The sequence below is a fragment of the Phyllostomus hastatus genome, unplaced genomic scaffold, assembly GCF_019186645.2.
Source record: "Phyllostomus hastatus isolate PE091 unplaced genomic scaffold, TTU_PhHast_1.1 phas_scaffold_28, whole genome shotgun sequence".
In the NCBI taxonomy this organism is placed as follows: Eukaryota; Metazoa; Chordata; class Mammalia; order Chiroptera; family Phyllostomidae; genus Phyllostomus; species Phyllostomus hastatus.
The window spans coordinates 18,388,124-18,402,447 of record NW_025334022.1 but is presented as its reverse complement, the minus strand read 5'-3'; the positions used below and the strand labels follow the sequence as shown (position 1 = coordinate 18,402,447).

At 33.6% G+C, this 14,324-nt stretch overlaps 1 protein-coding gene across 2 annotated transcripts in view; it reads left to right on the top strand.

Annotated features, from left to right (window-relative positions):
* The window catches only part of DIAPH2 (diaphanous related formin 2), an 881,199-nt gene that overhangs the window by 54,830 nt on the left and 812,045 nt on the right, over nt 1-14,324 (top strand). For both annotated transcript variants that reach the window (XM_045817492.1, XM_045817491.1), the window contains one exon: nt 13,260-13,364. In XM_045817492.1, the coding sequence (XP_045673448.1) occupies nt 13,260-13,364 (105 nt within the window). The remainder of the gene's footprint in view (nt 1-13,259; nt 13,365-14,324) is intronic.

Sequence of the window (14,324 nt, the reverse complement as noted above, 5' to 3'; positions counted from 1 at the left end):
TTTCCTCAAATGTCTTCCATATGCTCTTGTCCTAGTATGGGTCTCTAGTTGTTTCTGGTAGGCTACTAAAATAGTCTCCTAATGGGTCTTCCTCCTGTCCTTCAGGTTTTGTCTATTCTACTCAACAAATTCCCTAATAATGATTTTTAAAACATTGCTTTTCCAAAGCCCCAAGTAGGCCCTGATGTTTTCAGACAATTATTTTATATGTCCCAACTCTAGTCCCTCAACTAGAGTCCTAAGTAAGTATTTCACACCTTTAGTTTGATGTTGAATCCTCACAACTCTTACCTATCTTTTTACTTTGATGATGACCTTGCTGCTTAATTTACTGAGTAAACTGAAACAATCAGAAGAGAACCTCTACTACCATATGTATCTACCTAACTTTTAGTGTCTATACTCACATAGTTTGTCTTGCTACCTGTCACCATAGGTGAACTTTTTAGGTTTCAAATCCTTCCATTGGTGTACAGTTTCTATTCCTTTTCAGCTATTCAGGGACATTGCTCCAATATTTTTTCTCCTCTCATCTCTTACATTCCCAGCAGCATACAAACCTGTCTCATTTTATAAAACCTTTTTTGACCTTATCTCCCTTGCCAGCTACTGCTCTGTTTTTACTCTCCTTTGAAGCAAAACACCTCCCCTAATTTTGTTTATATTGATTGCTTCTGATTTCTCTCCTCTCACTTTCTCTCCTAAACTCCCTCCAGCCCAGATCCATCTCATTATGCCATCAAATTTGTTATTTGTGTCACCAAAGATCTTCATGCTGCTGATTCCCATGAAATCAGTTCTAAGTTCTCATCTTAATTGACTTACTGGCAGCATTTGATGCAGTTGATCATTCTCTCCAATTTGAAATTCTTCCCCCCTCCATCCCCCAACGTTGATTTGGTTTTCCTCCTATTCTTTGGGATGCTTGACAAGAAAGAAGTCACCTTAACAGTGCTGATACAATGTATTATTTGGGCTTTTGGGTAATGATATATTGTGGTGAAAGTTTAAATAATGTGAAAGGCAATATTCAAATACAATCTTATCTTACTCTGATAATTGAAACTCTTGTTATGCCTGAGGATCACAGCTATTAACAGCAGTTCTCATTGTACAGGCTCATAGATATAGATAATAGGTGATATTGATCTAAAACTTTAATTACTGTTGGATGTTCTTTTAAAGTATTAACTTTTATTTGATTATTATAACTCCTATTTAATTAATAATACTCTAAAAAATCACTTGGCTCTTCATAGCTAAATAAAATCCTGGAATGGGTCCAGTTAATTAAAAGATCTCAGTGGTTAGGTTTTACTTTACTAGCGTATTAGTAGATTATTAATGTTTCATTGACTCTGCCATCTATTCCATGCATTGGTATGTCATTTTTCATATTGTAAACATTCCATGACACAATAATAGATGTTTTGAGTAATGGTATCAGTGACTATTGATGACAGATTTAAAGCTTCAAATTTGAAACTTTTAGGTGATTGCTTATTTTTTTAGAGCACAAGCTATTTATTAGCAGTGTGTCTTCAATAGTTTGTAAAACTTAATTTTGTACTTAGGGTATGGTTGCTGACTATTAATTGAAAATTAGGAAATGGTTCTCTGATAAATACTTTCAATAATAAAAACAGACACTTGCTTTTACATGATTTTTATAATGCCCTTCATGGGGTAAATTATAATTGCTCTTTAAGATTCCTGCTCCCCTGCTCACCCAGAGTGATGTTTTCAAATCTTACACAAGCGGGTAAAGGTAGTAGGACCAAAATAACAATAATTGCTTCAACATTTTGGGGGGATAACTTAAAAGGATTACTGCACTATGTAGTAGTATTGCATGTCATCTTTAACCCCCAATTCAAAGTTGAATAAGATCCATATCAGTAGCCTTTCTCATGGTAATCAAAGGCATTTTGAATGGACTGTGAGTGGGGTTGGTGAAATATCTCCTCCCTGCCTCTTTACATATAAGAAAAATATTAAAAATGCTATAATTGCATAACTTTTCCACATTTTAAGTTTACTGAGACTAACTAAACTGGTTTTTATCCATTGAGTATAGTGCTGAAGGACTATTAAATGTTTAATAATCATAACTTATTTTTATCCAAATTGAATTAATGCAGTTAGAACACGGAGAAAAATGTGTCTTAACATTTGTATTTATTTTTGATTAATATTGCTGTTTCATATTCAGTTGCCCTTTTTGAGGGATGGATGGTAGGGGATATCCAGTTAAAGTTTAAAAAAACATATAGAGACTTCAGGTTGTAATTAAATTCCTGTTAGCTAGCATAAGGATCTACTGAGTGGAGGTCCAGCTTACACTGGTAACATTGGATTCATATAAATATGGCAATAAGGACTGTGTTCTAATACAGGTAATTAAATAGTTGGGTTACATGCAAAAGATGAGCCTAGTGATGATTTATGATTAATTTCTAGGCATACTTCATTTCAGCTTCATTTACTATTGACAATGTTTGATATATTACTCCATGTGCAAATTTGATGTTTTATACTTTGTTTCTATTCAGCGATTTATATTAATGTATTTTGCATTTTTGGCATAAATTAATAAGAATGTAGTTATATACAACAAATGCTAAGCTCTCTATCCAGTCTTACACCTGATAGAACTCTGATAAACAAATTCCAAAGCTTTTAATTTGTTCTTTCACTTTTGCCTTTCATTTGTTAAGAGACTAACTTTCAGCCTCATGTGTTGTACTTTAGCCCAAGTATACTTATTCACCTTTGATTGCTATCATGGATTTCTTTCTTACCCAACACCAATTTCTTAGGAGTTGGTTAGCTTGGATGATAACCTTTTAGTGCTCTCAACATAAGTAATTTTAATTAATGATTAGGTTATGATAAAACAAATTATTGGTAAAGTAGGTTTAAAAATCTATAATAAGCCATGGAAATCTTTTCAGAAATGACTAGACCCTTAGAAATTGTCTAGGCAATATAATTTCCATTGGTTACAGTTTCATTTCCAATATTCTTACTCCATATCATTAGACTGAGAAGACACCAGCATCATTTCTAATCTACACAGAGTCCTAAGAAAAGCTTAGGAAGGAGGAGCAAAACTTACCCAGTAAACAGGTCTAAAAGGTTATTAATTGTGGGTCACTGTTTAATTTCCTTACCAAATATAATTCTTACCAAAGGTTTCACAATTGAGAGAGTAGTGGGCTAGGAGTCCCATGAAGATGAATTAAAGGAACTAGGTTTGCAAATTCATTCTGATTGTAAAAGGGAGACTTCATAATTCACTGCCTCTCTTCTGGGTTCATACGTAGGAATGTTTTCTAAAATATTTTTACTGTTTGAAAGGTTCTGCTAGTATTGATTGCCATGTATGCATTTTCAAAACCATTTATTGCTGTGTTCAGTGTGCCAGGTCCTGCGCTACATGCTGGGGGTACAAGGATGAATGCAACACCTCCCTTTTCCCCATAGAGCTCAGAATTTAGTCAGGAAGACAAGCAAATAAATGGATGATTTCCATGGTACTGAAACAGCTGGGAGTAGGCTGCTGTGTATACTTAACCCAGTGCCAGGAGCACAGGGAGGAAACAGATAAGACCTGAATATACTATGAAACCAGTGCCATTTGTGAATTTTAAGTCTTTATTTCTTAAAGCATTAAATTATTCTGAAGTTTAGATGCTTTAGTTCATTGGAGTCCAATGCCTTCTAAATGCCAGACAGTGTTCTAAGCTCTGAGGAGAGAGAGAGAGCAGAGAACAACATAAAGAAAATCCCTCCCATCAAGGAGTTTATGTTCTAATAGGGGCAACATAGCAGAACCCAAGGTGTACTTGTAAGAGAGAAAAAACAAAGACACATTTTGTGTTATGGAGAAGTTTGACAACTCTCAACTGAAAGCTAAATACTTTATTAGGTACAGGGACAGAAAGATGACAAAGAACACTATCCCTGTACCTAGTATTTCATTTTGTATAGCTTGCAGGGTTAGAACCATTTTTATATTTTTAAATGGCTGGGAAAAATCAAAAGAAGACTGTTTCAGGGCAGATGAAAATTATTTGAAATTCAGTGTTCATAAATAAAATTTTGTTGAACACAGTCACAGCTATTTATTTACATATTGTTGATGGCCCCTTTTGTGCTACAACTGCAGAGTTGAGTAGTTGTGACAGAGATCCTCTGACCTTCAAAGCCTAAACATTTACTGTCTGATTGTTCACAGAAAAAGTTTGTCAACTTCTTTATTCATGTAGTAGTCTCTAAACTTTTTGATTTCCTATCCTGTAAAGGGCAAAATATATAAACACTACAAACACACATACACACAGGGATGAGTAAAAATAGGTTAATAATAATAAATAATGCAATAATTAATTAATAATACAAGAATAAACTCTGTTTCACATACTTACAACTCTAAACTTATTTTTGCCTATCCCTGTGAATATAGGTATGCCTTAGCAAGTAAGCCCTATATATTTTATTTAAAATTATATTTATATATATGTACTGTGTACATTATAAAATACATAGTAAAGAATGAGAAAAATATGAAATGAACATGATTTTTAAATGATTTAAAATGAGCTTATTTTATTTATTAATTTATTTAAAGCACAAAAGCTTTTCCTGTTATGGTTAATAACTTTTTAGAGAGAACAATGACAATTCCAGTTTTTGTGTCTCATTAAAAAAAAAAGACAGTAATTAGAAGGTTTAGTTTCCAGATCATTTTATTTTAATATTACGCTTGAATCATAAATCTCACAAAGATATGTAGGTCCAAGTGGAACAAGAACATCATTAGCAGCACTTATTAAATCATGGTATTTACTCAGTCCAACCTATGAATCAAGCAAAGGTTTCCTGCTGAACTGTGTCTTGTAAATTTCTATCTTCCTTGATGATAGTCAGTTGTTCTTGCAATTAATCTGGAGTTCAAAATGGACTTTAACAAATGGGCTTCAGCCCTGGCTAGGTAGCTCACTTGGTTAGAATGTCATCCTGGTACACCAAGGTTACCCATTCGATCCCAGGTCAGGGGACATGTAAGAATCAACCAATGAAAATACAAATAAGTGGAACAGCAAATCTCTCTCTCTCTCTTCTCCCTCTACTCCCTCTCCCTCCTTCCTTCCTTCCCTGACTTCCTTTCTCTCTCTCTCTCTCTAAACAATGGTCTTCAACTGATGTCATCAGGGCTCTTTTCATTTTTCCTTCCTTGTTTTTAATGAGGAGACACTCATCCCTATTTTTGTGTATTCACATCAGCTCCACACTTTGTTTCTTATGCCTGGAAGAGGGAGGAGGAAGTGAGTCATGTAGGGAGGGGTCAAGGAGACCAATTTGGAAGTTGGGTCTGCCAATATGTGTCTTTTTGAATGACATTAATTTAAATGCTTACTTTTTTTACTAATTGATAAACTGTGAAGGGATCTCTTGTCTTTTTGTGAATGAAAAATGCCTAAGTCATGCTAACTTTCATCAGTTTTTAAATATTTTGTCTTGAGACTACCAGAGCTATCTCTTGTACAACATATTTTCATGTTCACTTCCTATTTCATTTCAAAATATTGTAAATGTTCTGCTGTATTTGAAATCTCTGACTTTTGTTGAAAAAGGTGCTACATTCTTGACTCTAGTGTTTTGTGTACTGTGGTTTCAACTTCTTTCTTGTAGTAGCTGAAATTTTACATGTGGGATAGCCTTACTCAGGAATCCTTCCCACTTAGTTTTTTTCATAAAGCATCTTTTTATTAAATAAATTATTTATCTTCTTATTATGTTTTCTCTGATTGTTCCATTAGTGACTCCAAGAAAAGTGATTTCTATATTATGTTATTCAAACAATCTAGCAAATAATATAAGCTGAGTTAAAAAAAACAGCTATACTTTCATTTGGCTATATGCTAAACTTTCTACACTGAGTAATTTTTCTAATATTCATTTTAGCATGATTTCTGAGTGTTTTCTAATAGTATTTGTTGACAAAAGAATTTGTTCCAGTTTACTGTCATGTTGTTTTGCATGTATATTTCAGCTACTTCTACCAAGTGTTTACCCAGTGTCACGGACCTTTTGTTTGTTGCTTTTAAATGGGTTTAAATGGTCTAAGTTGAGGTGGCTTAAAGTGGGAGTCATCATTGATAATATCCATTTTATATTTCAAAGTTACCTAAACAATTTTTATCTTGTAGGGTCAGCTTCTTATGAATTGTAGATTTTCATTATTTTAACCACATTGCATGACTGATGAAAGGCTCAAACTTATGAGTAGGAGATATAGCAGTCTAGTATTTTCTTGTTCCCTTGTGTTTGCATTATTGGTGTTATCCTTTTATCCTCAATCTGTTGTCTTTCTAGGAAACTTTCAAAATCACTTCTCCATTTTGGTGTTTCTTTTCATTTGAGGATCAATTTAGTTGAAAGTAGATAAAACAACTTACAAATCCACTTAACCATGCAAACTACAGCCTGTTGCAGTACACTGACAGTGAACAAATATGCATTATGAGTATTTCACTATTCCCCTAAGATACCCCGGTACCATTTGGATCTATGGATCCAGTGAGGGCTCCAGTGTTGTACTCATGTTAAATATTAAAGCTTATATTCTTATATTTTGAATACAAATAAATATTTCACAAACTGAAGTGGACTATATAATCTGTTGACTCTGGAAACCATTGGTTGAATGTTGAGCTCAGGATTAAGGATTGGGAAAGTGAAAATAATATTTTTGTTTTCCAATATCTTAATATATGTTCTGAACTTACCCTCATAAGGTAAAGAGGTATATGTATGTATTTAAATTTGGATCCCTCTATCAGGACCTGAAAGCAGAATTAGAAGAAGAGTTTCTGTGCCTTACTCAGTTATGGTCATTTAATATCATGCATGTTTCCCTGTGTCTGTTTTTATGATATTTGTAGAATTAATGTATTTGGACAGTTTTTTTTCCTTTATCTTTGCTTTCCATCTGAGCTTCTATATCTCTTGGGGCCACAGTCTATACAGGTAGTTATTTAATGCCAGGTGGAATTGGCCAGTTATTTAATTATGTACTAAGTCCCTAATACTCTTATTAGAATCTGAGGGAAAAACCTTTTATCTTTTCTGGTCCACATAAGCTAGAGGAATTATAGAACCTATCTTTAGAAAAGGATAAATTAAACAAATGCTGTAATATTCCATTAATTTATAACCTTAGAATAATCAAACATAACTATAATCACAGTTCATGCTAGATAGTTTTAGGAACTAGGGTATTATTGGTTCGTTCTCTTCAGGTCCCCCAAACATAAAAGTTAAAAAATACTTGAGTAATTCCTGTTGAGAAGCAGAAGGATCTGAGTAAGCATTTGATACTGAAGTCAGGTTCACATTTTAAAACAGCAGGTGGAAAATCAGCTGTAAAGTGGGATCAAGACATATTGCAGAAACAGAAACACTTAATAGAAAATATAGAAGTTTATAGCAAATTTGTATAAACAAGGAACAAGTATTCTTTCTTATAGGAAAGGAAGAGACATAAAAACTTAAAATGTTGACATATACCTCTCATAAAGCAAAAGAGAAAAACAGTGAAAGAATTAGAAGGCGAGGAGAAAGTTTTAAAATTGTACTGTCACCTTTTAAATTATTTGTGGGGCAAAAGATGGAGAATGAGAATGAATGAATGAGAATACAAATGAATGAATGGCCAAGTAGTTCAACTTTTAACCTCCTTGGAGTCTAATATGGTTCCTCAGTGATAACTTTAAGAATACAATGTTTATTTGCTGAAGAAGTGAAGAAATTTGTTGTTAATGGGAAAAGTACATCATGGCATATGTAGAAGGAGTAAAATGTTTTAATGTTAACAAATAATGGCTTTAAAAATATAAGTGGTCAATTATGTAGACTTCAAACAACATTTTTAAAACTACGAAATACTAATTTCTTCTCATGTGTTATAGAAGTGTTAGCTGAATATTAAACATACTGAAAGCCTGCTTTTATGTTTTGAGTACTATAAGAACTCTGTTTAGAAGTAGTTTCATATTCAATTACATTGTTTAGAATTAATATTTAATTATGAGTATTGCTCTATTGAGTTTTATGATTTTATTATAAAGCTAAAGTTAATGATTTGGAAGTGTTAGTGATATGCTTCTTGTTTCTATAAAAATAAAATGAGTCATGGTCTTTTCTGTTCATATGAATGGTACCTATTTGCAGTCAACCTATGCAGCAAGTTTGTAGGTATAGAAAATCTTGGTGGATATTAAGCAAATTAAAGTATTTAGAGAAAAGATCCTAAATATTACATTGATTCAACAAATATTTATTAAGTGCTTATTGCACTCCAGGAGCTATGCTCTTTGCTGGGAGTATATAGATATAAATGACCCAGTTTCTGTCCTCAGGGAGTTTATAGTTTAGGGGAGACAGCTTTTTTTCAGATAGTTTCAATTTAAGTGGTGCAATATTGGAATTCATATGGGAGAATAGAATGAAGATAGTCATTTTGAAATGAGGTATTTGAGGGAAATATAAAAAATTAGTGTACGTATGAGTTATTCACATACGGATCTGGGTGGGGTGAGTGAGATGAGATGAGATGGGGCTAATAGAGGGAGAGGGTGGTGAAGACAACAGCACTGTAGGCAGAGAGAACATCATGTGCAAAGTATTGGGAGTGGGTAACAGCGTAGTGTATGTAGGAAAACTACAAACAGCCCTGCATTATTGAAAGATAAGGGGTAAGATTAAAAGTGGCAAAAAGTGAGACTTGAGGGGGTGATGCTAACACTAATAGCTAACATTTTTGAAGGCTAGTTAATCTACAGGGTGGGGAAGAGTAGGTTTACAGTTCATATGGAAAATAATACAGTTATTTAATAATAATACAAGAATACTTTTGCCCTATCCTGTACACCAGGCTTGAAGTACATGATAATGCTTAATCTTGACAACATTCTTCTGAGGTCTCTAATCTCATATTCTCCACCCTGCCTATCTCAATGCAAAAAGATTCTACTCTAATGGCATGATCTTAGCAGTGTATACCATTAAACATTGAATGGAGATACATTGTAATGTAGAAATGTCATTGAAAGGAGAGCAAATTCTCTACCCAGAGACTACCATAGGCGGCAATAACATACTTTTAGGTCTGGTGGTGAAGTTCACAAATCCAGAAGTGTTCCAGAACTGATTCTCCTTGGGTTATGCAGATTTATGCTAACCACATTTGTAGGAGACTGTAATTTAACTAGAATGTTTTGAGGCAGTATAGACATGGCCTAGCATATATGTGAGCAGTACATAGGGGTTTTAATGGCAACAAACACAATGTGAGTTAGCAGAGTGATGTGTTTGCCAATACAGTAATAAAATCTGAATTAATAGTGGTATAGTATTTCTAGATGAAGGAGGTGGAAGTCCTTTCCTTCCTTGTGTTTATCAAATCACAGAGTATTTGAGAGAGAGACACACAGAGAGAGAGAGATTAGGAGAGAGAGAGATAAACGCTAAGCTGTGTCACATGAAGATAATTTGAAGCTCATAGGTACACTTTATTGTGAAGGTGAGAGTGCAGCCTTCAAATAACATTTGTATGGTTGTTGAGTTTATTCCCTGTGTTCAATCTGACTATCATCTCTTAGTTTAGACTGTTATCATTAGTCATGTGAATTACTTTAATTGTCCAAATTGCAGAACATAACAGAATCCACTCAAGCTAGCTTAAAACGAAAAAAAATATGCTATTAACATATGTATAAGGAACCTAATCAACAAAACAAACAAACAAACAAACAAGCAAAATATAGCCAAGTACTGAAATTGAGAACAGGATGACAGTGACCAGGAGGGGAGAGGGGAGGGAGTTTCAGGGGAAAAGGAGAAGGGTTTACAGGAACAAGTATAAAGGACACATGGACAATAATGCGGTGGGGGTGGAAATAGGAGAGGGAGGCAGGGAGGGCTGGGGTGGTAGGGAGGACTGGGAGGAAAAGGCAGAAAACTGTACTTGAACAACAATAAAATATTTTAAAAAGATATGTATAGATATTAAGTAGCTCTCTTGAATCAGCTAGTTTGCAGAAACGGGCTCCAGATCATTATAGGAATAACTTCTAGAACCACACAATTGAAAAACAGTCTAACTAAGGAGCTGTTGCCACCCCAAAACCGCTTGGTCAAACTCATATAAAAAAGATACAGCTGCTGCCATCAGTTCAATAACCATATCACCTCTGTGGCCAACCACACCAGCAAAATGGATGGCTTACTAGTGAACTGCTTCTTTATGTAGTTCCCTTCTGAATCTACACCTCCTATAAATGCATTTCATTGGTGGAAACTAAGCCATATGCCTGTATCCTAGTTATAAGGGAGACTGGCAAATGTAGTTTTTATAGATTCTTCCTTGGTTAGGCAGAACCGACACTGTGAGGGTGATAAATATAGTAGGCATGTTCAGATGCTGCTGGGCAGGCACACATGACAGCTGACGATTCTGGTCTCCTAGCTGGTCTCCTCGCCGTCACTAAGATTTTTTTCTCAGCTTTCAACACTGAAATCCTGGCGAAGACTTTTCTGACCATTCCATCAGTCCTCCCTGTTCCCCAAGCATCATTTTCATGTCTTTATTATAATTATTGCTTTATATTTCCACTTTCTATACTAGACCATGAATTATTTATTTTTATTTAAGAAAGAGCATTTACTAGTTAACAGGCATTGTCCCAAGTGCTTCATAAATAATAGTTCATTTAATTTGTGGTACTAGCAGACTTTTAAGATTGCACTCCCCTTGCCAGCCTAGCATAGCCCCTGGTGCATGATATGTGTCCAGTAAATAAGTGATTCAAAATTTAAAAAGTAGAGGAAAAAAATGATGACACAGTCCTGCCACATTAGTGTACTATTACTATTTGGTTGTACATATTTCACATCCAGTTGTCCAAAGAAAACCTTAGCAAAAATTAAACTACCCTAACATGGGATGGGTGGCCTGCTGTGGTAGTGAATTCCCTGTTAGTTGAAATTGACACAGAACATAGATGGAGTTGTAGATATAGATATAGTTATAGATATAGAACATAGATATAGAACATAGTCCACATTTGTGGACTACCTCAAAAGTACCATCCAACTTCATTTCTCTGATTCTACTTTGATTCAACAATGCTAAATATAGCCTATAAGAGAGAAAAATAGGCAAAAGATCTCTTCTGCTTTCAAGTAAGTCATTAACAAGTGTGACATACAAATGAGAAATAAGATGAGAAGATAGGAAAGTAGGTGTAGAGGCAGTGGTAAAGGTGATCAGAGGAGTGGCCATATACATACATGCTAAATTAATAAGTATTGATTGAATGAATCATCATAGGACTTACTGCAGTAGGTACAAATTTAGATCATGAGATTCTGACTTAGTGAAATTACTATTCAATTGATAACAGGTAGTTTGATTACTTTTCATGAATCCTTTGTTTTTTCCTCCCACATTCTCACATATGAGTCTTTAAAATAATTTTAATATTCTTTGCTAATTAGTTTACTTGATTAAAAAAGGAAAACAGTAATGGCAGAATTACTAAGAGAATAAAGGGAAAAATCAATTAAAAATTGCGATACAATTTACATATCTTAATTCTACCCTCTAAAAGTGTTCAGTGTGTTTTTTAGTATATTCAAAAAGTTAGGCAACCATCACAACAGTAACTTTTAGAACATTTTTATCACCTCAAAAACAAACACTTTACCCACCATTAGTCATACCCCAATCTGCCCATCCCTTCTTCCTGGCTCCTGGCAACTACTACTCCACTTTCTGACTATAGAGCTGCCTATTCTGGACATTTAACATAAATGGAATCATATTATATGTGTCTTCTGTGCCTGGCTTTTTTCATAATGTGATTTTTTGATTCATTTATTTATCAGTATTTCATTCCTGTTTATGGCTAAATAACATTCCATCATATGGACATATTACATTTGTTTATCCGTTTATCACTTGATGGACATTTGGACTGGTTCTACTCTTTGGTGATATTGCTATGAATATTCATGTGCAAGCTTTTTGTGTGGACATATGTTTTTATTTCTCATGTATAATAAGCTGGGTCATGTGGCAACTCTATGTGTAACTTTTTGAAGAATTGCTAGACCGTTTTCCAAAGTAGCTGCATTGTTTCTCATTCTCCATTTCTCCACATGCAAACCAACATTTATTACCATCTTTTTTATCCCAGCCATCCCACTGGGAGTGAAGTGTTATCTCATTGTACTTTTGGTTTGCATTTCCCTAATGAGTACTGATTGCATTTCCATAATGAATATGTGCTTATTGGCCATTTTTAGATCTTCTTTAGATAAATGTCTGTTCAGATCGTCTGCCCATTTGTAATTAGTTTATTGTTGACTTGTAAGAGTTCTTATATATTCAGGATAGAAATACTGAATTAGACATGATTTGTAAACATTTTCACCCATTCTGTAGGTGAAATCATTTCCAACTTGGTGACCCCCAAGAGTAACTTATTATTTTGCAAGGGTTAACAGGAGTTTCAAAATGAAGGAAAATGATTTGTCTAGTGAAAATGTTACATGTGTATCACCAAATAAAGGAAGATTCCCAACCAAATTAAAGCTTATCAAATCTTAAAACATGTTCTTAAAACTGCACATTTTCCCCTCCAGTGAGGGGTTATTGTTATCCCAATACAGCTGACTATGTTTCTACCTTTTTTTCCCAAATCCAGCTGCTTCTTGTGAATTTTTCTTCAGTGACATATTATAGATATATATTTTCTTTTAATTTACAAATCATATTTGCTCGTCTAAATAATAGTGATCCTAAGGGAGTATACACCAAATACTAAACTATGTGTTTGTTATTTAATGTTTGTTTTTTTTGCTATCAGGGTAAATAGAGCTTTGCTAAGGCTGCATGATGTATATCTCTACTATAAATTGCCAATTTATTCTGTAGAATAGTTAAAATTATTTTCATTCTGCTTATTATTTGACTAGGTACAGATATGGGCCATGAATATATGATAGATTTTATACAAGATTATGTTATCTAGAGTGGAAAATAATAGCAAAGTATCTGTAAAAATAACTATTATTGTTAGTCACAGCATGACTTACTGTTTTAAGACAGAATATTAATATTTATTAATCACTTTGAAGCTCTTAAGCAGAAATTTGCTAATGCTTCTAATAAATGTTCTTTTTAACAGGAGGACATGAACCTTAATGAAGAACGAAAAGCTCCTTTACGAAACAAAGATTTTACCACTAAGCATGAAATGGTTGTCCAGTATATTTCTGCTACAGCCAAATCTGTAAGTAGTCAGTTTCCTGCCACCAACATAATGAGCTTAATGTTATCTGCTTAAAAATAAATCTCAGATCTTCAGGTTCTTGTCTCATTGTACTCATAGAGACTATTCAGAAAAAATTATACATGTGTTTTTACACATTTAGTATACATTTCAAAATTGTTTATAATTAGAGAGAATTCCATTAATAAACAGGACAGACTAAAGATAGAAGGCTCTGACTTAATCCATTGAGTTTTGGGGTGGAGGTTGTTTTGTGCACTTACTAAAAATTGACAGAAATTTGTAGTTACTCCTCTTACTATATAGTCTGTTATATGAAAACTTTGGATTTTGAGGGAGAAGACACAAATATAGCTTAGTCACAGCTTAAACTAAGCTTATATTAAAGCTACATGTCTAGTGCGTGCTGGCATGAATGTTTTAATGTTTTTAATATTCAGTTTTGTTAGCTTTTTTCATTATTTTATGTGATATGTCAGCTGCCTCATAATTGTTATTGAACAGCTTAATTTGATATAAAGAAGGTTGCTTAATAGGAACTTTAATAAAATCTGTGTGAGTCTCAAAAATTTTGAAAGTAGAGTTCATTGAAAATACTTATCAGAAGGAAAAACATAGGGTTTTAATGAAGTATGTTGCTTTGTTCACATCTTAAGGTACTTCCAAAAATAGTCTTCAGGATTGATTTTATTTTGTTAAAAAACATGAATTTTTGAAATGGGGAAATATATTATTTACATTTCTATAAAGAAAAATATTTTCGTATGTAGAGATCATAAAATCACTATGTATGTATGTATATATCTATTATATGTGTGTATACACAGACATGCAGTGATACTGTATGTGGTGTGTATATTATATGTGTGTATATATAAATAATGTGTATAGATGCACATTTACATTTAAAACATGCATATTTTACATTCAAAAAGTTCAATGGAGAAGAAAATATATATT